General features: G+C 35.4%; 1 protein-coding gene across 1 annotated transcript in view; it reads right to left on the reverse strand.

Moving 5' to 3' along the window:
* The window catches only part of CUNH8orf34 (chromosome unknown C8orf34 homolog), a 396460-nt gene that overhangs the window by 265932 nt on the left and 102541 nt on the right, over positions 1-27987 (reverse strand). Inside the window, 1 exon segment of the mRNA XM_077752493.1 lies at positions 15920-15948. Within this exon segment, the coding sequence (XP_077608619.1) occupies positions 15920-15948 (29 nt within the window).

The following is a 27987-nucleotide window of genomic DNA, read 5'->3' on the forward strand; positions in this document are numbered from 1 at the left end:
GGGACTGAGTCTACAAGATGTAAACACTCCTTCGGGCCACCATGTTTCTACAGGAAAAAAAGCTGAAAAAGTTGCACAAAGGTATTTCTTCCAACATCCTCTTCAGAAGTGGCTAAAGACATTAACAAAAAGAAAGAAAGTCCCACAGGATGAAGCCATGAGCTGTGACAAATAAAAGATGGAGACTCCCAGGGAACCCAGTTCCCACTCCCACAAAATAGAAGTGGGGCCCTATTAAGGAACACTTCCCAAACTCTTGGATAGGAAGACCTAATGATATGTGCCTATAAGAATCAGTATATAGGGACTCCTGACTGACTCAGTAGGTTGAGCATCTGACTCATGATTTTGGCTCAGATCATGATCTCATGGTGGGTGGGTTCGAGCCCCATATCAGGCTCTGCGATGACAGCGTGGAGCCTATTTAGGATTTCTTCTCTCCCTTTCTCTCTCTCTATCTCAAAATAAATTTTAAAAAATTAAATAAAGAATCAGTAATTTCTATAAACTTCTCATTATTTCCCTTTTCTAATGGGAATACTTAATGTGGTTACCCCACATCATCTATCACTTAATGGAAAGAAAGAAACAAAACTATCATCAGTCACATGTTTCCCTTTAAGGAGAAACCAAAAGAATTCAGAGGCAATTTATAATATATGGGTTTGGTACGTTTATGGAATTTAAGATAAAATTAGAAAAAATAATTTTCATTTCTATGTTCCAGCACATTTTAAAATGTAATTTATAAAACAGATACCATTTATAGTAATAGCCAAAAGTACAGGTATCTAGTAATCAATAACAATTTACATGGCTTCATTGGATATAACTGTATGACTTTATCACGTAACATTTTAATACTTAATTAAACGGAACTATGTCATGTTCACAGTAGGATGACACAAAAATGTTAATGATGTCAATCTTCTCAAATCAATTTAAAATACAACTCCAAACCAAATGGAATAACAGAAATAAGCAAATAGGCCAAAAGAAGAAAAAAGACGGTCCCGAAACAAGAAAAGTGACAGAAGCATGCATGCTAATGGACAAATGATGAGCTTTTCAATATACACTTATAGGAAATATATTATCCATGTGGAGGAAAATATGTTCCAGCATCTTACCATATTAAAAAAGTAATTTCAAGTGGATGAAAGACCTAATATGAAAAACAGAACTTCTCGGAGAAAATTAAAAAATAAAAACCAATTATTTTCATGATGTCAAGTAGGAAAGGATTTTTAAAACAATATTACAAGTTAATGTTAAAAATGTCTGTCAACAGAAATGCTGATGCATAGGAGCACATGTACCCCAATGTTCATAGCAGCATTCTCCACAATNGTCTGTCAATAGAAAACATTATTTAAAAAGTGATGACAAGCCTCAAACTTCGAGAATATATTTGAGACAACATATAACCAGTAAGAGTTGACATCCAGAATATATAATAAACTCACTAATCTAAAGAAAAAATTAATGGCAATAAAAACGGGCAAAAGAGACAAGCAGGCATTCAATCTTATTGAAAATTATAAAATCATTCATTGAATCTATAAGAATCCATTTTATAATTAAAATGTTTGATGACAGCCAGTGTGAGCAAGGATCAGGAATAAAATGTATTACAAACTGTTAGTGGGAGTGTAAATGATACAAACTTTAGAGGGAAATTCTGCATTATCTGTGATATATGAAAAAGACATGCCACATTGATAGATTCATTCAAGTTTATTTAGGAATTTTTTTCTCTTTCAGTTCAGATACATTTTCATTCCTCAGTTAATTTCAATATTTCCTATCTCTCTCCTGATTCTTAGTGAATTATGTTGCTTCTTATTTCAATGGGAAAATGAAAGCAATCAGGGGTGCCTGGGTGGCTCAGTTGGTTAAGCGTCTGACTTTGGCTCAGGTCATGATCTCACATTTCATGGGTTCAAGCCCCGCATCAGGATCTGTGCTGATGGCTAGCTCAGAGCCTGGAGACTGCTTGAGATTCTGTATCTCCCTCTCTCTGACCCTCTCCTGCTCATGCACGTGCTCTCTCTCACAAATAAATAAAAACATTTTAAAAATTAAAAAAAAAATGAAAGCAATCAGAAGAGAATTTGTTTTATCTTTTCATCAAAAAACCCATCAGCTACTAGCATTTTTGTCTACAGTTACAAAGGATGAACTGTCATTTCATCATTCTTTTCTCACATACAGAAGGTACAGTGAATAAAAGAATGACTAAATTTACATAACATATGATTCGTTATCAAACATTACTAGTTATTAGGATATGTAAGACCACAGTAAGATACTACTTGACACCCATGAGGCTGACTAGAAGTTAAAGACGAACAAGTACTAATGATGGGAGAAACTGGAACCCTCACACTTGCTGATTGGAATGTAAATGGCACTGTCACTGTGAAAAGTAGTTTGGCAGTTTCTCAGAGTTAGAGTAACATATGAGCCAGCGTTCCCGTTCCCTACATGTATGCCCAAGAGAAATGAAAACACACGTCCACACAAAAACTTATATGTGAATATTCATAGAAACATTAATCACAATAGCTGAAAAGTGGAAACAACTCAAATGTCCACAAATTGATGAATGAATAAACAAAATCAGCCTTATCCACACAACAGAGTGTTATTCGGCAACAAAAAGCATGGAGTACTGATATAAGCTACAACATCACTAAACCTTGAAAACATGCTAAGTGACAGAAGATAGTCACAAAAGATAACTGTTTGATTGCATTCCCATGAAATTTCCAGAATATGCAAATCTATAGAGACAGAAGGAAAATTACTGATTGTCTAGGGCAGAGGGCCTGGGGGGAGGGATGAGGAATGAATATAAGGTCTCTTTTGGGATGATGAAAACATTCTAGACTTAGGTTGTAGTAATATACTTTGAATATACTAAAAATCACTAAACTGGACCTCCTTTAAAGGGGAAGATTTTGTCATATAAATTATTAAACCAATAAAGTTCTCAAAATAATACATTAAATCCATTTTAGCTTGTCTCCTTTCATGGTGGAGTACAGTATACACCCGTAAGAAAAAATCATAAATTTGGAATCAGATGAATAATCAGATGAGCCAGAAGGTAGTATTTATTCTAGCTTCAAGTACTAATTCTGAGACCTTCAACAAATCACTTAATCATTCTGGCTTCAGTTTCCTTATCTGGAAAACAGGAAAAACATACAACCATTCACTGGACTGGTCCAGAAACTAAATTAAATAACATCAAAAAGCCCTTAGCTTACCTGCTAGCCCTAATAAGCGCCAATGTTATCCCTCCTCTTTTCCTCCACTATCTTCTGCACTCTACTACCTGTGACCTAAAACATTTTATTCATTATGAATATTTTCTGCAAAACTAGAAAGAAGATTAAAATAAACCCCATTTGTAGTCACACACATTTTCATCAATTATCAACTCATCGGTAAACTCACTTCATCCTTATCTCCATCCACATCCCTTCCACAGAGCCTCTTTCCTACCCAGAGGATTTCAGAGCAAATCCCATTCACTGTATCATGTCATTTGTAAATGGTCAAGTACGTATAGTAAGAGCACTTTTGTAAATAAATACCATTATTACTTTTAACAATAAAGTAACAATATTCTTAAAATGAACAAATCTCATTAGTTTTCAAGTTTCCTTGACTGTCTCAGGGGAACTATTTGTGTAAGTCAGATTCTACGCAACACTTAACATGTTGTGATGGACTTCTCTTTTAATCTCTAGATTCTCCTCTCATTTTTTCTTTTGTAATTTTGTTGTTGCTGCTGCTGTTCATAAAAATTCAAATGTTTCTCCTGGGACTTTTCCACAGTCTGGTTTTCCCCTTTATATCCCTATGCTGTGGCTTGAAATGTCCCTCTGCCCTTTGTAATTTCCATAAATTAGTAGTTAGTTTTGGAAAAGTTTTTGTTGCTATTGTTGTTGCTGCCAATACTGCTTCTAAGAGAATGGTTATACAGTAGTCCCCCACCCCTTATCTGTGGTTTAGCTTTCTGTGGCTTCAGTTAACCCGCAGTCAATTAGAGTCCAAAAGCAGTCGATCCTTTGTACACGCTGTCAGAAGGTCAATAGTAGCCTCATAGTACATCACAATGCCTACATTATTCACCTCATTGCATCTAATTACACAGGAATTTTAACATCTCACAACCTCACAAGAAGAAGGGTAAGTACATGTACAATAAGATATTTTGAAAGAGAGAGACCACATTCACATAACTTTTCTACTTTATTATTACATAGTGTTGTTAATCTCTTACTGTGCATAATTCATAAATTAAACTTTATCATAGGTACGTATGTATAGGAAAAACACAGCATATATAGGTTTGGTACTATCCACGGTTTCTGGTATCCACTGGGGTTTTGGAATGTATCCCCCATGGATAAGGGAGGATTACTGCAGTTATATCTGGGGGCACATTATATCCTGCTGACTCCTCTTTAGTGATATTGGCAGCATTGATTCTTATTGCTTAAATCCATTAAATCACTAAATATTGCCATATGGTGATTGTCTAATTTTATAATTTATTTGCTGAAATATTTTATTTGCTGGAAAACTTCTGTAAAGAGAAACTTCCTCAAATATTTGGTTATCCTGAAGTACAATTTATATAGAAAGGGCAGATTAAATGTCTGATACTTTCCATTTTACAGATTTTTGAAAATAATAACTTTGGCATCCTAACATACTCAATATGATTAATTTTTTGGATGAATGTAAAAAATTTTAAATGTTAGATATAAATCACTGCATTGCAGTTATTATTTTTATTCTTCAAATTTTCTCAACTCTTTCCAGTGGGAGACTATTTAAAGTTGGTTCCTGATCAATTCTGACACAGCCAAGTGGTCTTTCCCATGTTCTTGCTTTCTGGTATGACAAGATATTTTAGACTCATTTTGCTTCCAACCCAGAATCAGCCATTATTCCAAGGGACTCCAATTCATTTTAGTGGGAAATATATTTTAAGACTAGTTTCTGGACAATGGGTATACTTACAATTTTTCAGCCAGTAATAGCAGATGGATCTAATAAATAAGTATATTTTAAATATTTTATTTTGACATAATTCAGGCTTATAGAAGTTGAGAAAAAAAGAATTTCTGTATACTTTTCATCCAGATTGCCCAATGTTGTTAATGTAATAATGTCAACATTGTTAGTTGACATTTTGCTTTATCATTTTCTTTCTCTCTTTTTCATATTTATATATAAAATTTCTCCAGAACCACTTGAAGGTAAGTTAAAATATGATATTCGTTATGCCTAAACACTTCATGGTATATAATCTATAAAGAAGGACATTTTCTTACGCAGCCACAATATAATTATCAAAGCCAGTAATTAACATTAATACAATACTAATAACCAACTTTGTCTAAATTTCCTCAATTATTTGAATCAAGTTGCTCATGGCAATAGAGAATCACATATGATATTCAATTGTCATGTTCTTGTTGTTGTTGCCTAATGTCCTTTAATGTAGAAGAGTTTTCAGTTTTTGACATTTAGGACCTTCATGTTTCTTAAAAATATGGGCCAGTTATTTGTTTAGGAGGTCCCTCAATTAACATTTTTCCAATGCTTCCTATGATTAGAGTCAAGTCATGCATTTTAGGCAAGAATAACACAGAAGTGATGTATTATTTTCTTATCAAAAGGCACATGATACTGATTTGCCTCACTGCTAGTGATGTTAACCATGGCCACCTGGTTAGGGTGATATCTTTCATGATTCTCCATTGTAAACTTGCGACTTCTCTCTTGTTAATTATTAAATATCTTCTGGGGAATAACTCTGAAACTATGTAGAAAACCTGTAATTCATCAAAATCTCATGTACTAATTTTAACATACTTTGCAGGCCCTTCCCAGCATCAATTACTATGATGGTTGCCAATTTATGATTTTATAATTTCACCATTCCTTCTAAATTTATTTGTTGGTACTCTACTGTGACAAAGAGCTTCTCCTTCACCTCTATTTGTGTATGTATGCATGTAAGTAGGTATATTAGTATGGACTATGGATTATTATTTCATACAAGGAACTATAACATATTCCTATCATTATTTTTGGGCTTTAACATTCCTAGTAGGAGCTCCCATAAGTAGGTTCCTGTGTCCTTTTGAAATGTTCCATCATTCTTTGCATCTTACTTCCTGACACTAAAGATATTCCAGACTCAATGCGTACTTTCTCCACTGCAGCCCTAGATTCAGCCATTTCTCTAAAGAGCCTTAGTTCCTTTTAATAGAGAATGATATTTAGAAGAAAACATCTGGGCTCTAGTAGTGCTCAGTGCCAGTAAGGAGGGTATTTTATTTTTAAAAACAAAAAAATATGAGTTCTTAATGATACTTCCTCTTCAAAACAGGATTATAAGATTTTCACTTAAATTTATTGGTCCTACATCTGTATTTCCTTTCCCCTATGCCAAAAATTCTGGTTCTTAAGGATATCAACATAATTATTCTTTGCTATATCACACAAAGCATAGACAATAATCTCTTTGTAATAATGCCAACACTATCCATCAACGACACAACTACCAAAAACAGTTTAAAGTGTATTGCTGTTCCCTCTGTCCTCAGAGTATATTTGATTTGATTTGAACAATCAAATCACTGTGCTAATAATGACTTGGAATAAATTCATCTCAGTGTGTTTATGCCATCAATGTGAAATACAGTTGTGCTGATTTGTTTCATTTTACTTATGAGTTTTAGAAATTACTGTTTTAAGATTTTATTGTTTTGAAACTATATCATCTACTTAAGTAGTTCCAAATGCATATATTCAAAGCTCTAAGAAATGAGCCCACTATCCCTATCCTCTCCTCTTTATACCTTTCTTACTCCTAACTTTCTGTATCTTCCCCTCTCTTAAGGGTAACTTTTAACAATTGTGTGTTTGTGTGTGAGTGTGTGTGTATGTGTGTGTGCTTCAAGGTATGACAGATTTTGCTCTTGTTGTTTTGGCTTTAGCATAATCACATATGTATCTATACTTTCATTACACTTACTAAGATAAATGGTTGCGCACTATAAACACATTTCCTCTCTTTGCCTCTTTTTTTTAACAACATATCCTAGGAATTACTCTAAAGTCTCTGTGGAGACATTCTTTCATTTTTTCAGCTGCATAATATTCTATTGTGTGGATATACTATAATGTATCCAGTATTTTTCTTTTAATGGACGTTTGTTTTAAATTTTGCTATTAAAATAGCACAACAAGGTATAATAACAATACATAAGTCTTTTCATATTTTTGCCAGTGTGTCTTTGGAATAGATTCATAGAACTAGGATTATTTGATCAAAAAATACTGTGCATAGAGTTTTTTAAATATTGAAAAATTTCCCATCATGGTGTTTGCACATTGCACCAGTACAGTCCTATTTCCTCATAGCCTCACCAACAGAATATTTTTATAAACTTGGGGATTTCTGTAAATTTGATAGGTAAGCAGTGGTGCTTAATTTGCATTTCTCTTATTTTAAATGAAGGCATCTTTTCATAGCACTAAGAGGCAGTTTCATTTATTTTCTGTGAACATATGGCTCATTTTTAGGGGAATTTAGCCCTTTTGTTCTCTATTTTTAGAAGTGCCCTATAATTAGGGTTATTAAGCTTTGCCTGTAATATAAACTGCAAATATTTTTCTTTAATTGTCATCTTCCACATTTTGTTTTTGAGAGATGGGTTTTTCAGATAAAACATGAACAATAATCATACTGGCCGTCTCCTTTAATATTAGGACTATTGCTTTTTTATAAATCAAACATATAACCAACACAACCCTCTACTGCCAAAAATATGTGATAAACAAACATTTAGGTCAGATGTGGGTGGGCAAGAAACTCTGGAACACAGAAGCAACACAAAAGGACTGTAACAATATAAGTATGCCCCCAATCCCAACACCATTCTCCAAATAATCACACAGACATGCATACACACATACGGAAAGAATGCAATCCAGATCTGTTTGGGGAGAAATGAATAGAAAAGTCAAGAGCAAAAATCTATCTAGTGAAAAAAAATCTTATCTTTAAAGGAGTTAAGTTTTTAGTCCTTCCACTGGTATACTTAGGGGGACAATCATCAAGTGGCTAGAAGGCCCATGGCAGATTATGTCTGTACCAGATTTCAGTGTTACTCGTATTCAGATAGCCAGTCTGAACTAATAAAAAAAAAAAGCAGTCTCTCTCTGAGCTTCCTAGCCTCTTAGTGAAGCAACGTAACATAGTATTTAAGAGAATGGGTTTTGAAATTAAATTTGTACTCAGATCTGAGTTCTACAGTCTATTATCTACATCTGTAAATTTGTACAAGTTACAAACTCTGTGGGCTTCAATTGTCCTATGTGTAAAATGGACAGAAGAGCTTTCTCATAGGGCTTTTGTGAAGATTTGTAAGAAGTAGACTTAAAGTACCTGACACAGTACCTGGCATACTATATGCTTGATAAAATACAATCTATTATTAACTGCCAAGTTAATCTTTTGCATGGTCTCATATATATTTAACTTCCATGTTGAAACATATTTGTGAGCATGACCAATACACTGTCCACCTCTCTTTCTATATTTCTATCATATTAGAATGAGAGCTCTTAATATAATAAAATAACTCAAAGAAAAGGTCTTGATAGTAGGAAATATGGTAAAAAGCTACCAAAAAATGAACCTGGATTAGAGATTAGTTCTGGCTATTACACAATTATTTCCCAAAGGCTTAGTGCAGGCCTGGAAGGTACTGTGAACAAAGAGTTTCTAATAAAGATTGCAATTGTTAATTGAATGATTATTCTGTACCAGGCACCTATAATAGGAACTGTACTGGCATAACCTACTGGAGAGATGAAGAGTATAGACTCTGGAGTATAAACAGGCTGGGTTTGGGTTCCAGTTCTTCCATTTACTCTGGGAGCAAGGGGGAATTTATGAAACTCTAAGAGCTCTTATTTTTTTCATTTCTTTTTTTTTTTTTTTTTTTTTTTTTTTTTTTTTTTTTNTCAACCGACTAAGCCACCCAGGCGCCCCTTTTTTCATTTCTTAGACTGGTAAATAATAGTAACTATATCATAAATATGATGTCACTGTTAAGAGCATGGGCTCTGAGATTAACGTGTCTGAGTTTGTGTCCCACTTCTATTTTCAGTTAATATAACCTCTGGTGAGATTGATTATTAACCTTCCTGCATTTCAATTTTGTCATTTGTCAAATGGGAATAATAGTCCCTAATTTCACAGCGTATTAGTAAATATTAAATATGATACTGCAGGTAAGTAATCTGGAACACTGCCTGGTATGCAGTACATTCTCAAAAAATGTTAGAGATTTTTCATCAGGATAAAATGGTGTAATCTATAAGAAATGCTTAGCCCAAGGTCTAGAATATAGTATGCACTAATCCTTCAATATTATTAGATCTCTTATTAATAAATCCATTTAAGGATTCAAGGACTAGAAACTCAAGCTATCATTCAGTAGGTAATAAAAGTTAGTTAAAGAGAATATACTGATGAGTTGTCTAAAAGATATGTAAACTCTCTGTAACCTTAAATAAAATGTATCTTTTACTGAAGCCAGAACACCAGAAAGCCCTGTCCTATACCTCACTATTGGGACGTCCTGTGAAATTGTTCCAACTAAACTTTGCTTTTGCATTATGACATCTGCCTAGGTCAACAGACATTATTCAAAGAACTCCTATGAAACTCATGATCTTATTTACTGTAAGAATATATTTTTAAAATTGTGATAAAACAAATGTAACATAAAATTTACCATCTTACATCTTAAATTACAAATACATCTTAAATTGTATTTAAGTATACAATTTAGTAAAGTGTATCCAAGATGCTGTCCAAACCAATGTTGAATAGACCTCTTTCATCTTGTGAAACTGAAACCTTATACCCAGTGAAGAACTCCCATGTTCCACTCTCCCCAACCCCTGGCAACTATCATTGTACTTTCTGCCTCTATGAATTTGGCTATTTTAGATACCTCATATAAATGGAATCACACAGTATTAGGTCTTTCTGTGACTATTTCACTTAGCATAATCTCTTCAAGGTTCATCTGTGTTGTGGCATGTGACAAGATTTCCTTTCAAGTCTGAATAATATTCCACTGTGTGTGTGTGTGCGTGTGTGTGTGTCTGTGTGTGTTCTGTTCACCTATTCATCCATCAAAAGGCACATGGTTCCTTCCATCTTTTGGCTATTGTGAATAATGCTATGATGAATATGGGTGTGTAAACATCTCTTTGAGATCCTGCTTTCAATTCTTTTGCATATATACCTAAAAGAAGGATTGCTGGATCATCTGGTAATTTTATCGCTAATGTTTTAAGAATTGCGATGCTATTTTCCATAGTAACTGCACCCTTTTACATTCCCACAAACAGTATGCAAAAGTTCCAATTTCTGTACATCTTCACCAACACTTATTATTTTATGGGGGTATTCTGATAGTAGCCATCCTGAGGGTCTGAGATGGTATCTCACGGTTTTGATTTACATCTCTCTAATGATTAGTGATATGGGGATCTTTTCACATACTTGCTGGTCATTTGCATATCATCTCTGCAGAAATGTCTATTCAAGTTCTTTGCCCATTTTAAAATTAGATTATTTGTTTTGTTGTTGAGTTGCAGCAGTTTTTATATATTCTGGATATTAACCTCATTATCATATACATATGCTTTACAAATATTTCTCATAATCTAGAAGTCATTTTTGCACTCTGTTGATTATATCCTTTGGTGAATAGAAGTATAAACATGTTTTGAAGATATTATTAATACATTATATGTATGTACTTCATGACAATAAATGGGGGATATTTTTCTTGAGATTCAGTAGTAGGATTGGTTAGTTTTCCTGTGAACACTGTTTTGCTATGATCCTATGGTGGTGAGGATACCAAGTGACAAAAAGCTCAATTGTGGCTCAACTATAGTGAGGATACTGAGCCTCAAGACTGTATTGTGTGCAGGGGATTCATGTTTTTCCTATACTCTGTTCCCTTTGAAATGATTTCTCCAAATATTCCTTTTAAAAGTTTTATATTTTAGGTATCTTAGCAATCTACCTAAAATTATTTTTGGGTGGAAAAGTAATTGATGTTATTTTCAATAGTTACTAAAACCATCACATTTCACAAGGAAGGAAACTAAAGCTCAGCATCTATAAAAACTGTCTGAAGTTCACATAATTAGTAAATGGCAGGAGGAAAGGTTCAATACAAGGTTTACTCTGTGGATTTCTCCAAAATATCAGGCTATTCTGTCAAGCAATGAACAAAAATTTCCATAATGTGAGACAAGAAGTATCATTTGTGATGTGGTTGCTGTTTCCTCTAAGAACTCAGAGGAGGTAAGATCACTTTCTGCAAGAGTGATCAGAGAAGGCTGGAGTTTGAAAAATGGAAAAGTTGGAGAGAGAGAGGAGGGAATGATGATGAGCAAAACTGTAGAAATAAACAAGAATATGACTTGAATGTACTATAGTCTACCTGCCTTATAGTATTCCTTGTTGAGCACAACACAGACTCTGAATAGAGAAAAAAAGGGAAACAAAGCATAAAACGTAGATTTGAGTGACAAGGTGGAGACTGTTAATTCTAGTGTTAGAAATACGGACTTAATTTGGTAAATGGCAAGAACTCATGGAGAATTTTTTGCAGGATTCCCTAAGTAAGATTCCCTAGAATCAAAGGCTTAAAAAGTGATATATTCATATGTTCTCTCAAGCAAACCTGTAAGAGAGTGAAGGAGGCAGAAGACAGGGAAGAAGCTAGGCAAATACATGGGTTTGGGTAAAGTCTACTCACAACCTGATCTCATTAGGAGCTCTAGAATGTAAATGACAAGTCAGGGTCTTATTTCAGTCAGTCACTGGCTGAGAACCCAGGCATCTCTGAGCAGGATGGCTCCTAATGGATTGAAGCAACCTTCAGGAAGAGTGAGCCAATAAGCACCCAACCCTCACAGTACTTGAAGGATTGGTCACACTGCCCCAGGGAACAGTACCTGAGTAGGCACCAGCCATGTCTATTATATGGCATTTTGAAGGATGAATGGAAACAGTAGCAGACTGAAGAATTAGATACAGATTTGAAAGGCAATGTCATCTGAACTTGAATAGTGGCTGTGAGGCAAAATGATAGCTTCCTCAGAATGTCCATATCCTAACGCCCAAACCTTTGAATATATTACGTTAAATGGCAAGAGGGACTTACTTAGTATGATTAAAGTTAAAAATGTTAAGATTCAATTATCCAGATTAGCTAGGTGGCCCCAACCTAATCACATGATCCCAAAGAAGCAGGAAGCTTTTTCTGGCTACAAAGATAGATGAGATAGATGTTGGCTGGTTTTGAAGAGGCAGGAAAAGGGCTATGCAACATGAAATAGAACAGCCCACAGAAGCTGGAAAATGTAGGAAAACAGATTTCCTTCAGAACCTCAGGAAGGAATGCAATTCTAAAACACCTTGGTTTTAGCCTAGGGAGACTCATGTTGGACTTTTAAACTATAGAACCATTAAATAATATATGTGCATTATTTTAATTTGTTACAGCAGCAACAGAAAACCAGTACAGTGGCTAAGGCAAGAACAAAACTAATGAATAAGAAATTGTTAGAATTCCCACAGCTAAAAATAAAAGCCTTAAAAATAACATTAGCCTGTTTTATTTTGTTTCCATATTAAGAAAAATTAATCATTCAAAACTAACTTTAGAAATTGCAAAAAAATACTATCTCAATGTAATTATGAATGAATATAATTGGAATATGATAGTAGGTGAATAGTACTTTATAGAGGTTAGGAAAAATAGATCTTCAGCGAGCCCCCAAAGATACGAATGGAAGGTTAAAAGGAAAAAGCTGAGTTGATTTTTATTATTACATTAAAGACACAGGTGTCAGATCAACACAAATTGTAAATAATTCTGTTTTGGGTTTTTTAAAACCTGTCTGAGATGCACATTTTCTTACTCAGAAAAATACAGGACTGTGAGCTTCATGGTCAGCAGAGAGCGCCATAGGGCCAACTCTCCCCTCAACCAAGGCTGCTTCCCAGGCAGGCAAAGGATCTGGCAGCCTGTGCTTGCCTTTTATTATCTGGTACTCTTAAAAAAAAAAAAAAAAACCCACAACCACTGGGTATGAGAGTAGGACCAACTTCTTTGCACTGACATAAATTTTTTTAAAATAAAAGCTTACTAATGACAATTGTTGACATCTTCCCAATAAAAATTAAAACTAATAAATGTGCAATAAATTTCAGCAATTTCCATGAAGTCTTCCAAAATAGGAATATCAGGTAAGTAAATAAAAATTGGCAGTCGATACAATTTAGTTAAACCAAAACTCCTCTCAAGTAGTACTTGGAAGAGACAGGGTTTTGGGGTGAAGATGTATCCTGAGGATACTACTAACCAAGTGTCATGGCATCCACTGAGTGTGAAGCTGAAATCTATTTTCAGTTCAAAGAAAAATTAGTACATTCTTAAGCTCACGAAAAAAAGGTGTAGACACCAGCCCCACTGTTAGTCAGAACCCAGAAGAAAGGAAGAACAAGGGCCAAGCAGAACCACACAAAACTAATTTATGACTCAGGCAGCCAGGGCTTCACAGAATATATTGGAAGGAACAAATGAACCTAGAAATAGAGATGATGATGTCTTTGTACTTAAAGTGAACGAATATAGAATATAAATGCAAGAACAGAGATTATGTAATTTCTGCAAGTTGTAAGGAAGGTCACGGTGTAAGAGGAACCCAGCATGGGCCAAAGACAATGATGGACACACAGAGGAAGAAGACTAGAAAAGCAGGACAAGGCAAGGAGATCACATCTGCCACTTTTTCTACCTGATATTGTTAGAGTCAAGATCTAGTTTTGCACAAAGTTCATATTCATATAAATGTATTTTTTAAGTTTATTTATTTTGAGAGAGAGAGAAGAGAGAATGAGCAGGGGAGGGGCAGAGAGAGAGAGAGAAAATCCCAAAACAGGCTTCGTACTCTCAGCACAGAGCCCCGGTGTAAGGCTTGGTCTCACAAGCCATGCAATCATGACCTGAGTCAAAATCAAGAGTCAGATGCTTAACCAACTGAGTGACCCAGGTGCCTCAATACAAATTAAATTTTATTTTTTTTTTTTTAAATATTTTTTATTTATTTCTAGGAGAGAGAGAGAGAGACAGCGTGAGCAGGGGAGGGGCAGAGAGAGAGGGGGTCACNGCTCCAGGCTCTGAGCCGGCAGTCAGCACAGAGCCCGACGCGGGGCTCGAACCCACGAACCGCGAGATCATGACCTAAGCGAAAGTCGGACGCTTAACCGACTAAGCCACCCAGGCGCCCCAATACAAATTAAATTTTAAATATAATGGTCTATTAACTTAATACTTAAAAGTATATTAATAAATTTTATTATTTAATCAAACAAATGTATTTTTATGGTACAAAATTCAAAAGGTCTAATCTTATTTGGAATAGAAGAATACTAACTTCATTGCTTTTGTAAAAAAGTTATAATTATTACATTATAGTTTATTATTTTAAAATGTAATGATTTATAGAACCCCATTTTTTATATAATACTTTCTATCATTTCCTATCTATAACCATTAAATGAACTGTAATATGTATTCTGTTTAGAGAAATATCTGAACCAACATTCACAAATATTAATGGCTATTTCTAGGTGCTTTCTCTTTTTCCAACTACATATCTGTAGTTAGACTTTTTTCAGTCAAAATAATACATCATAACACATGAAGTGCAGAAACAGATATGAAAATCCAGAAGTTTCCAATTAAGCCAAACATTAAAGAGATTTTCAAAAAAATAAAAAATATAATGTTCTCACAACTATCTTGTTTTGAAAAATAAAGTATTTTTCATAAAAAATATTATTGTAATGTAATGGTTTTATCACTGCTATTTTTTAAATGAAAAACATTACACTTTTAATAGTTTTACTTTCTTACATGATAAGTATTGATAGGTATCAGCTACACAAACCAAAGCTTCTTGGGGTCCTCCTCTGCCATTTATAAGAGTGCAAAGGGGTCCCAATCCAAAATAATGAGAACTTTTATTCCAATGACTTCTAAATGTATAACTAAATCAAGTCTCCCATGGTTAACAGCTCATATAAATATGTTTAATAGACAACTCAAAATAAACGAAGAGAACTCCTAATGCTACTGCAATCTGCTTCATTTGCCACTTCCCTAGTTTTTCCAATTTCAGCAAATAGCACTACAGTTGACCTAGTTGCTCATCTTCCAGCCCTAGGATTCATCATTGACTGATTTCTTCTCTAACACCTCACATCCGATACATTTACAAGTTCCACTGACACTACTGTTAAAATATATTCCTAACTGTATCACTTCTCACCACCTTCACAGCTATCACCCCAGCTGGGATACCATATTCTTTGGCATCTTGGAATTTTAAAACAAAACAAAGCAAAAACTTACTGAGTAAGGTTTATAAACGCTAGCTATAGGAAAGTACAAGTGTCTTCTAAATCATCATCTTCATCATATATAGAAAAAATATTTACATAATATTATGTTTTCTTTTTTTAATATAGTTAGTGATTACAGTGATTCAGTTTTCTCTAATAAAATTCTAAAACTCTTGATTCCAAAGAATTGGTGATATATATATATATACATGTCATGCAATAATTTTTGTAAAAGAAGCAAAGCCTGTCACTGAAAGTTTTAAAAATGCTAGCAACAAATAAATTATATTTGAACACTTTATGTTTCAGAAAGTCTTTCATTTAGACAGTGGATTAACATGTAAATTCTATACTTTATTTTCAACTTACCTTATCAAGTTCATCTGAAATTGCAATACCTGGGATTCAAAAGAGATTTATAAAAAAGTTTTAGAAGCAGTTTTAATAACCCAATGTTAGAAACAAAAATAAAAGTTCTATTCATAAAACTAGTACATTTTCCACTCTATTTTTTCTTCTTATTAGTGCTTCAGAATATTGTGGTACATCCTTCTCTACTAATGAAAACAAATTCGGAATTTAAGTCAAATATAACAGCATGAACTGCCCGGACAATGCAAATGTGCAACAAAGACAAAATAAGTACCATACTGCATGTAGATTCTTAAATCCATAGCAAACATGCAAAGACAGGTGTAGGGATGTTGTCTTTGTTATAATGACAATCAAGTACAGCTTAGCCTGTTACAATTTTGTTCCTTCTTAAGAACTGATTTACACTCCTACAGTGATTCAATATCAAGGCAGAATAGAGGTTGGAGATTATTTGTTTTAATTTCCTTATTTTACAGATGAAAACACAGACTACAGAGCAAAAGGAATTTGCCCTCTATTCCCTCAGATGGACAGCTTTTTGAGTCAATGGATAAATGATTCCTCCTCACAAGTTCTCCTTCAAATCATCCATATTTCTTATTGTATTTCTTTAATTTCTCTTTGTCATTCCTCCAAAATTGGTCTAAATCAGAAATGTAAAAAGTTTTAGTCCCTTAACTTATCGATCTGTGATAATACACTCTGTTAACCCCACTCTCCTTCTTGAAATGCTGTGTTCTCTTTTCCATTGTCTTCTTCACAAGACTTTTCAGTCCTTCCCTGAAATGCCTAGGGTTCTTTGTTGAGGTATCTTTTCTTTTCACTTAATATACTTCCCGTGGTTATCTAACCTATACTACTGACATTTTTATTTCTCTCTATGGTGATGACCAGTGAATCTTTATCAACAGCATAGACTTTCTTCCTGAGCTACTTGCTGAATTCCTGTGGGCATTTCAATCTCAACATGTAAGGTTAAAACATCATCCTCCCATCACTTCACTTCTTTTTTTGAACAATGGTGTACCAATGGCTGAATATGGGTAACTGTGGCCAGGCACTGGAGCAGGAGTATCTAGCCCTCAGGTTTCGGGCATAAGGTAGAGGGAGGCTGGTGTCAAACCCCAGTGTGGAATGGGCCAAGAGACAAGGAAAGTTCTCAGGTTTGAAGTCAAAGGAAATGCAGAGAAAATAAAAATAGGTTGAAGCCAAAGTTCAGCAGACTATACAGCCCAAGAAAGAATGAGCTGGGTTGGAAAAGAGAACCTGAAAACAGTAGTAAGAAAATGTCTGAGTACAAATCTCCTCACTCAATTAGGTATAGTATATCTGTGCAGAGTTCTTTGTTGGTTGCTATATATTATTTCTCTCTCTGTAGACCTAAAAAAAATTGATTTTTGGATATAATTGAACACAAAGTAGAAAAAGATGTCCTATTTCATCTCAGGAATTGGCACAACTCTTCCCCATATAGATAAAACCAGAATCACAGGTATATTTGAGACACAGTCTTCATAGCAATACTCTATGAAATTCTTTTTTTGTAAAGTAATTGGTAAGAGGTCCAAGAATAAAATTCAAACTAGCTAAATAGGAAACTTCATTTGGGAAGGGAATTATACCTCTAACTGTTCCAAGTGTGTGGTCTCACATATTTTGTTCTAATATCTATTATTATATTTTCCTAACATTTACATATTTTGAAGACTTTGCCTAAGAAATTATCTTGACAAATCTCTATTATGTACATAATTCTTTCCACTCTCTATTATTCATATCAAATTGCCTTAGGGTATTTTTTGCTTTTTATTGTTTTATTTTTAATCAAAGCTTAAACTAATTAAAAGCAGTTGGAAGAATGGTAAAGAAATGTTCCCTCTTGAGAAGCATGAAGTCCTAATGAGAACAATTTCTATTGAGGCAGGATTTTCCTCCTAGCTCCTAGCAGAGTATTCACACCTATTCCCTGAGAGGAGACTAACCATTTTGTGGTATACCCTTCTCTACTAACAAAAACTAATTAGTAATTTAAGTCAACTATAATAGCATGAACTGCTCGGACAATGCAAACGTGCACCAAAAACAAAACAAGTAACCATACTGCTTGTAGATCATTAACTGCAGAGCAAACATGCAAAGACAGGTGTAGAGATGTTGTCTTTATGTTATGATGACAATCAAGTACAGCTTAGCCATTTCATTAACTCTTAAAATCCATTATACTTTAACTTATTTTTTTAAGTTTACAGAAAACTGAGAAGCAGTGGGGCACAGAAAATATACAAGAAATATAGTGGGTTGCTACAATCTGTTGTAAGGAAAGAAGGCCCAGGATTTGACTGTGGGTACTGGCTGGCTCACACGGTCTTCTTAAAAGTCAAACTGAAACCTTAAAGGAAACATCGTCCTATCAGACATTAGAGCCATAGCCAAAGAGGCCTGACTTAGGGAAGCAATGGTGTCCAACTTATGGAAGTGGGATGCCTGTAAGAAACTGGGGAGAATGAGTATCTTCTAGATATAGGCAAGGGCTCCCACAGGCACGTCAGAGGTGGTTTCCTGATTCTGCTTTAGTGTAAACCTATCTGGATGGAGTCCATTTGTGTCCTTCAACTTATGGGTATTTCCATTTATTCCAGTCTCCAAAGAGGTCTCAGTGGTATCAGAGATTTCTGTTAAAACACAGTTTTCATATTCTCAAATTTGAGTTCTGCTCTCTCAAGGAAATGACAGCTATTTGCTTCACTGAGATGTGCATCTTCCCAGGTATCAGCTTAGCCCTAGAGCTCAAATTCAGTTGTAGTTACAAGAAATGGAAGTAGTTACTTTTCAAAACTCTTTACAGCTCAGTCAGTATAATTAATTTCCTAACAGTAGGTCATAAAATTCACATGATATGAAATGCAATCAGGTATTTCTCCAAGATTTGTTTCCCTATGGAAAAAATCCCAAACTGGCCCAAAATGGCTTGTGAGAACTAATTCTGTACATTTCTTCCTAACTCATCATTCTGTAATGTCACACTGATAGCCTGAAATTAGCCATGGTGAGAGTATTTACACCATAGAGATTGGCAAATGCTACAAACAGGGATTAATTTTAGAGTCAGTGTCCCAGCACATCACTGAGTAGAATGCATAGTGTTAAAGCAAATACCTGTGTAAGTATTACACATATCAATAAGCAGAATATTACTGATACCCAAGACCAACCTCTGACCATCTGTTAATTTAAACACTCTTGAGATAGGCTGCTCACTGCTTTTAGACCAAAGGGAATTCCCGCTACAACCTGAGGAATTCTATCTTCAATTTGGTTATTAAAGAGCAGAGTTGGAAAACTTTCTGCGTAAATATTTCAGGATTTTCAAACTTGAAAATATAATCTGTGTAATATCCATATATTTCTTCTTCTTTTAAACAATCTTTAAAAATTTAAGAAACATGCTTAGCTCATGGGCTACCAAAAAAACAGACCACAGGCTAGATTTGGATCCTTGGTCAAAGTCTAACGAATCTTGCTCTAGAAGCACATGCTAATGTTTATCTTGATTAATGGCTCCATCAGTCTTCAAAGGACATTTCCAAACCTTAAGGGTTTTCAACAGGCCCTACTCCTCTCACTGTAAAGGACATCAAATTTTAATATCCTGAAAAATTTGTAACTATCAGATTTAAACTCCCTAGATGTTCTGACCCATCCTCTCCAAGCCATTTGCATTGTTCTCTCTAATATCAGAGGATGATACATTCTTTCCTACGAAGATAAATTTCCACACCTGTTTCTTGACTCTATCCCCATCTACCCTCTCTGGTATTTGCTCCATCTATTATCTTCCTTCTCTGTCCTGAATCTGCAAGTTCTTTCTTTTGGTTTCTTCTGATCAGCCTAAAACCCATTACATATGTACTTACATACACATATTCTCTTGTTATCTCCTCTCCTCCTCATGTCTGTCTCTATCTTTCTCTCTCTCTCATACACTTGTGCACGTGTGAAACTAAAGGAAACCAAATCAAAATGACTCAAAATCCTAACATCCTTGACCTTCCTCCACTATAATGTTCTCTTTTACACCTTTTCTTTTCTCATCAAATTTTTCAAAGTGTCTGTACTCCTTATCTCTCTCTTCCTTACTACATCCCCTATATATAAGCCTCTGCTTTCATTATCCTCTTAAAACTTCCCTATACACATCCTGATCATGTAATCAAATGGAACCTTTTCTACTACAAAAAGATACCGTTTTATTTCATTTTATTAAGCCACTACATGTTAATCAGAAAAAAAATAGAAGACATAATAAGAGGAAAAAGAAAAACAAGCCTCCATTCACAGGCAACTAATGATAACAGCCAGTTATGAATTCTTTCAAATAATTTTGTACACATGTACAGGAATCCACATAAATACTATATGTCTATATAGGCATATATATAAGATAAAATTAAAGCAAAATATACACACTTTTGTTACTTGATTTTTATTTAAAGCATATCTAACTATATTTTTATATTACTATTTTCAACACTATTTTTAATGGCTATACAGTGTGTACCATTGTGTGACTGTACCATGATTTCTTTATCCATTTCTCTAAGAAAAGATATTTAATTTCCAACTTTTCACTTTTATGAGTCTCACAGCAGTGAACAATGGAAGTAGAGCTTGAAGATAGATGCACACAATTTGGAATACATTTCCATCTTTTTCTTATAAATGTGTCTGCCAATTCAGACACCTCAGTTTTCTGAAATATTTTCCCCCTTTGATTTTTATGAAAACATTCTATCTTGGTTTTCATCCCACCCTTTCCATTCTCCTCAGCTAGATCACTTGTCTACTTATATCTCTAATGTTGATGGCGTGTGTGTGTGTGTGTGTGTGTGTTTTGTCTCCCCTATGTACTGAAGATCCCCTCATCTATATCCCTAGTCAAATTTCTCCAAATAGACAACTTTTATATGTATGTATATATGGCTGCTGGAACCAGAGGAAAGCTATCCACAACACTTGGATGTGCCATCAGTATCTGAAGCTAGGGTGTGAAACAATACTCTTCCTTCACACTCAAACTTTATTTGAGCTAGAGACAGCACCCAGGCACCCTGATTATAAACAAAACAAAACTAAATAAATAAACAAAACAAAACAAACAGTTTCTTTTCTCTTTATGTGTACCCTTCCTTCATATAAACCAAAAACTCTTAGTCATACAATAATCTACATTTTCTTAAGTCCATTCTCTCTTTTCTCTCATGGCTTTTTCGGGCTCTTTTCATCTCATCTTTGCCTTGAGGCATGGGCTATACCCACTGTGCCAGAATGATTATTCAAAAACATGGATGATGGTTGCTTACAAGATCCCTATAGCATAGACGCCTCTACCATCTGACTCCTCTGCCACCTGGACTTCCTTCTTCATTGCCTTTTTTACTTCCTTCACCCTTTGTGCATCAACAGTACAAAATTTTCCTCTTACACACATGCCTCCCTCCCCATGATATATCTTCATCTTTCTTTTACCTTAGCATTACCATTTCATCCTTCTAGACTCCATTCAGATACAGTTTCCATCAGGTTGGCTCTAAATCCCTTTGTTGGAGGCTCTTTGACACTCCCATAAGCTCCCCTAAGGCGCCTTTTACAAGGCTTTGAAATCCTGCTTTTCATACCTATCTCTCTTATTAACCAGTGAACATGAGGTCTGGGTGCACATGTGAGCCACCCTGTACCCCACAGAAGTGTATGAAGACTAGATGAGTCCATGTGGCAATGAATGGATAAACAACTGTTGCATTATATGCTTCCTTCTCATTCCCAGTCTCTAACTCCTCAGGCTGCTTGTCAAGCAAGACTTTCCGGGTATGTTCATGATTGACAAACTAAAAAAGTCATTTGTTATTTTTTTCTTAGCTGAGTCCAGACTGCTATTATCAGTCACGGAGCATAAATATCTGTCTTCTGTCCTCTCAGCAGCGGGGCTCTTTTCCTTGGCAAAGTTCCAGCCAGTGTTTCTCATGAACTGCAATCTATAGTCTGATGTCTGGATGGACTAAAGATACTAATCCTATTGCTGCCTCACTTCAGAGAAAAATGCTAAAAGCAGCAAAAGCCTTAAGCTCAGAATATGCTGGAAGCCCTGCTACCCTGGGAATAGAACTTTGCTATGGAAAAGATTCTCTTGACCAATATCTTATAATAGAGAACTACCACTCTGTTACTTTTAGTTTGTTATTTACATACTTACTTACCTATTTACTTTTAAGCATAACTCCTTCAATAGATATGCCAGAAAGCCAAAAATCTCAGCAAAGAAATCAAATTTATAAATACCAAAACATATAATCTGATATCAAAGGACCACACTTAGAGAAGCAGGAGGCAGATCTGCAGTGAAGAAAGGGTAAGTGAGGTATCAGAGAAGAGAGAATCAGGAAGCAATGGAATCACAGGTAGCACTCACTCAGCAAATCATGACGGAGTTATGTGCTACATGCTGAGGAGTCTAGGGGCAGACTGGCCCTGGCACCAGGAAGGAGATTAGTAAAAAAGTATATAATAGCAAGTAAGTGTGTTCAGAGAAAAATATAGAAGCACAAAAAGGGGGCACCAAATCCAGTCCAGGAAGAACAGCAGCAGTAAATCATTTTGGAAGAAATGATATTTAAGCTGACCCTAGAGGGAGAACCAGGATTTAGCTTGGTTGAAATGGAATCTATAGAGAGAAGTGAGGGTGACATTTCAGGGTACAGGGACAACATAAGCAAAAATGTGAAATGGAAGAACTTCAATAAGTGTGAAAAACTCCTGTGTTGCTGGTGCATAAATGGCTAGATATTAAGTCTTGAAAGATGATACTGGAGATCAGCTCAGATCATGTAGCACTTATATGAGGTTTAAGTAAACACTGAATAACTGCAAGAATTGGGTGTCGGGTTTTCACTTTAGATCCATCACACTGATCACAGTGAGGGACTGGAGAAACTGAGAAACAAGACTGTGGGCAAGACTGGTTATTCATTCCTCAAGCCATTTCCATATTTCTCCTGCAACCACAAGCTACACCACATTTCCCTGCCTCACAGTTAGTTGTACAATGTGGCCAGATGTAATGCACTACACTTTTACCTCTAAGCTTTAGATCTACTTCTCCCTTCTGCAGGACCCTTGAGGCCATGTACTGAAGATGGAAGAATAACAGGATGGGTGTAGTCTGCACCCCTACCACACCACAGTGAACTACTTTTTGAGTAAAAAAATACTTGAATTCTATTAAGCCACAGGGATTCTGGCCATGAGACTCCCCTAACATAGGTTATGGCAATGCAGCCAGCCACTAGCTCAGTAAGGCCAGGAACTGCATCCATTTTTCTCTGTCACAGGGCAGGAATGAAATGAGACAAAACAGAACATGTTAAATGGATAAACCAATGATATGGTCAGTGATACTGAAAGTATGAACTAAGGGTGGAGAAGAGAATCAAACCCAAGATAGAGGGAAAATGAACATGATTTTGGTAATTAATTAGTTATGAACAGTTAGGAAGAGAAAGGAATCTATAAGTATTCCAGTCTGTGTGAACTGGTAAGTGATGGTACTATCACCTAAGAAAAAGCATGCATTACAAAGATGTATGATCTACTTAGATATATTGAGTTTTGCATGGCCAGTGGGATAGTCAAATGGAGATATGCTTCAAATATTTCACATAAAGTGTAAAAATTCTGGCTGGAAATATATTCAATTGAATTAGCTGTGTAGGGCTGATAATTGTAAATATGAGGGAGGATGATAAGGCAAACAGAGAGCATTTGAAAGCACACAGGATGACCTGTGGAAACAGCATTCAAAGTGGCCAGGAAGACAGAGGAGTGCTGGAATGAAACCTATAAGAAATGGTGTGAAGGGCATCCAAGAAGATCAAATGAGGGCCTCGTCCCAGAAAGCAGCAGATCAGAGAGTCTAAAGATAAACAGAATAATCAGTGGTGTTAAAAAGACCAGAGCAATTCTGTTAAGATGAGGACTGGAAAAGTATTCATTCAGTTTGACAATCTGTATTCAATTGGTGACATATGGTGAGAAAGGTTTCAACAGAATGATAGGTGCAATCACAAAGCCACACTGAGGGGAGAAAGGATGAACAAGTGGAGATAATGAGTGTTCATTATTTCTTTTGAAAATTTGTATCAAAGAGGAAGAAGGAATTCTGACGTTGTCTTTAGGTAACTCAAACTCAAGAGATTTTTCATGTGTGTTTGTTTTTAACATTAATTACAGCTGTGGCATCCAATATAGTAGCCACTCACCATGTGGCTGCTGAACATCTGAGATGTGGGTAGTTTAATGGATAACTTAGTATCTTATTAAAATTAGTTTTACAGGCTTCTTTTTGCTTTATTGTAGTGTGCCTGTTTAAAAATATAGAATCACACACGTGGCTCACATTACATTTCTGCTGGGCCATGCTTAGCTGAAGCATATTAGAGGCTATTAGGGATAAGCAGTAGTAACACTTATAATTTACGTGGTAGGCAGAACTCTAAGATGTTCCCCAAGGCACACAATTGTGAGTCTGCATGGTGGGACCACTGAATATGAAAGGATATCACTTTCATGATTTGGTTACTAACTGGTTCACTGAGTAAATCAGAAGAGAGATTATCCTGGATGGCCCTGACCTAATCAGATGAGTCTTTCAAAAGAAAGCCAACTTTCAGGAGATGCTCCTCAGTGGACTCTAAGAAGTAGTTATGAGCTACCACCATGAGAAGATCACAAGGCAAGAACCTGAGAATGGCTGCTGTTTCTAAAACCAGTAGCCAATGAAAAAACAGGGATCTTATACTACAACAGCAAGGACTAAATTTGGTCAATGATCTGAACGAGCACAAAAAGAGATCCAGAACCTCAGGTGAGATCACAGCAGCAACCAGCACCTTAATTTCAGCTTGCTACACCTGTGCTCCTGAGCCACAAAAACTGTAAGATAGTAAACTTGTATTTTTTTAATGCCACTAAGTTTGTGGTCATCTGTGACACAGTAATAGAAATATAACATCTAACATTTAATTAGCAATTATTATATATCAGGTACCATATTAAGCACTTTAGACGTACCACCTCATTTCATTTTTACAGAAACTCTAAGAGATAGGTGCCATTATTACTGCAATTTACAAAAAAGGTAACTGAGACACAGAGAATTAAGAAATTTTCCCAGCATCACAAAACCAGTATTAGTAGGACTGGAATGAGCGAGTTCCACATACAGAAAAGACAAAATGATTAATGGAATCGGATCTCAGAGGACTGGGAAAGAAATGGGATTAAGACCATAGGTGGAAAGCTTACCCCAAAAAAAGAGGAACAACTCTTCTGTTGAGAAGGGCAGGATAGATGTGGATGTATTTATGTATGCAGATGGGTAGAGGGGAACACATTCTATACGTTTTACAATTAAGTTTTTCTATGAAGCTAGAGGCAAGCTAAATGCTAAAGCAATGAGGCAGGGAATAAATATGGGTGTGCAGATTATTGTGTGGGTTTTTCATAGTTGCAGAAGAGTGGAGAAAGGGATGGACTGATCAAGATAAGTAACAGTGGTACAAATCAAGAGTCTGTATGTAGTGTTCAGCTGGGCCCTGCCATTTTTCCCTGGAGCTCTGAGCCTTACTGGTGAAGAAGAGCTGAAAACTGTAGCACTTATTTAAGATGGAAATTTCAACAGAGACACAACAGAAGGATGGAAACAACAAGGAACAAATATTGGTAAAATGGGCCCATAGTTCAGTATGGGCAGGGGAAATGAGAAAAAAAGATGAGAAAGAATGAAGTGCAAATGTTCTGCAGATACTCTAATATAATGAAGGTCACAATGCATGAAGAACAAGAATGAGGATAACAAAGAGCTAGAAAGAATTCAAGCAGGTTAAACCACAATCTGTAAGCCATTGAGTACCTTTAACTTTGAGATATAAATTATAGACCATTAAGACAAAGACTTATAAAAAATGGAAAGATTCTTGATAGTAATCTGGGATACATTACTTCATTTTACAGAAGAGGAAACCTGAGGAAGAAGGCCAAATGGTATACTCAAAACTGGGGGGCACCTGGGTGACTCAGTCATTTAAGCGCCCAACCCTTGATTTTGGCTCAGGTCATAATCTCACGTTTGTGAGATGGAGCCTCGCATCCATCAGGCTCTGTGCAGACAGTGTAATGCCTGCTTGGGATTCCCAAGAAAAATCAGTATGAGTTAACTTTGGGATACATATTTTATTTTCTTTATATCAATACCTACAGAAAAATGTTTATATCTATATTCACATTAATATCCATATCTACATATATACCCACACTAATATCCATATGCATATCTAAGTATTTATTAGATAAACAGAAGTATGACCAGTCACAAGGAAAGGTAAATAAGCCCTGTTATGTCAGTGGTGGCTATAAGTCCATTTTCCCTTCTCTTCATTAAAGAAGAATTACAATGAATAAAGAAATGATAGAAACAGAAACTACCTTTTAGAAAACCACAGTAATAATTGTTTCAGGCAAGATTCACCAATGGATGCTGAAATTACTGGGTGAAAGTGTGAAAAAGAAACATGATATTTTTGAAGTCTTCAAGTATCTCTCCTAAGATATTTACTAAGTAACAAAAAGGGAAAGTATTAACTTTACAAAGGTGCAAGCTGACAGACACCACCTTAACCAACTGACTGGGTTAATATAACCAGTAGTATGATGATGGGCCCTAATATAATGCACTGAGGAGGATAGTGCCCTAAGGCCCTTCAATCACAGCCACTAAAAGAGATACATTATTTGGGAATGTGAAGGTCTTGTATCTTTGCAACTTCCCTATTCAGAAATAATATTGTTCACTACTTGGAAGTCAGATGGAAACAAACACTTGAAGGAAAACGCAGGAGTCCAGGTTCCTGGAATGTGAAAGTCATGTTTGAGGAGCATTCAGAAATATGGCAAAAGGAAAGTTCCAGAAACCAAAATCCACTATGCCTACCATATCATGACTATGCAGCATTACGAGCCACTGCAAGGTTTTCTAATACATCTACATTTTAAGAGAATCATAACATAAAGAGAGTCACAGTTATTGATTGACTTTAAAGCATTACTTTGAAAGGTTTGCAAAAAAGTCATGAAAAAAAGCATGGTACAGTTGTTACTGAAACAAAATTCCCATTTGCAAACTGGAGAGAATATCTAGTCTTTCCTGTTATTATTGAAATCCTGTTGGGGGAGAGAGAAAGACTGCAGAGGAGAAAGAGACAGAGAATTTAAGCCTAGATAAGCTGACAGCCGTAGAGCTGAGATAATTCTATCGTTTTGAAAGATATAAATAATATTTTGCTGTCAGTCTCAGGTGAATAACGAATACTTCTAGAATATGTCACGTCCTTTGGAAAGTACAACTAAGATAAAGCAAAGATCAACCTTGCCAGAGAGAATTCTATCAGAAACTACCAAAATTAAGAAATCACTAAAAATTTTCAAACTTTCCTATCAATAGGTATGACACTGGAGACAAAGGTTCACAGTAACAAGACACTGAATATTTATTTTGACCATGCCTGGAAGTAAACCCCATTCCCTATGTCTTTTTAGTAAATAAAACAATGCAGAATAATTATTAGAGATGAGAGATTAGAGAGTTACCAACCTGAAGCTATTATAAGATCAAATAAAAATTAATGACATTCTGCTTCAGGAAGACAGAGAACTAATTTTGTGATTACAAGTTAAACACTGGGCATCTAGACTGCTAAATAAACGTCAGTAAATGGTAACACTGCACATCTACTAATTTACACTGACCATCTCAGGCAAACTTAGTAATTAGTCACATGTTAGGCCTAAGACAAAACTTTGTATTAAACCTCAGATAATGAAAATCACAAAAAATCAGGTCATTCCAAGAAAGCAGCATTTTGTTCCAAAAGAGACTCAAAAACACTTAAGGGGAGAAATGAGCAATCCCTCAATATGTGAAGACCTGCCCTCTAACCCCACCTCCCACCATT

Source organism: Crocuta crocuta, unplaced genomic scaffold (genome assembly GCF_008692635.1).
Source record: "Crocuta crocuta isolate KB4526 unplaced genomic scaffold, BGI_CrCroc_1.0 scaffold141, whole genome shotgun sequence".
NCBI classification, from domain to species: Eukaryota; Metazoa; Chordata; class Mammalia; order Carnivora; family Hyaenidae; genus Crocuta; species Crocuta crocuta.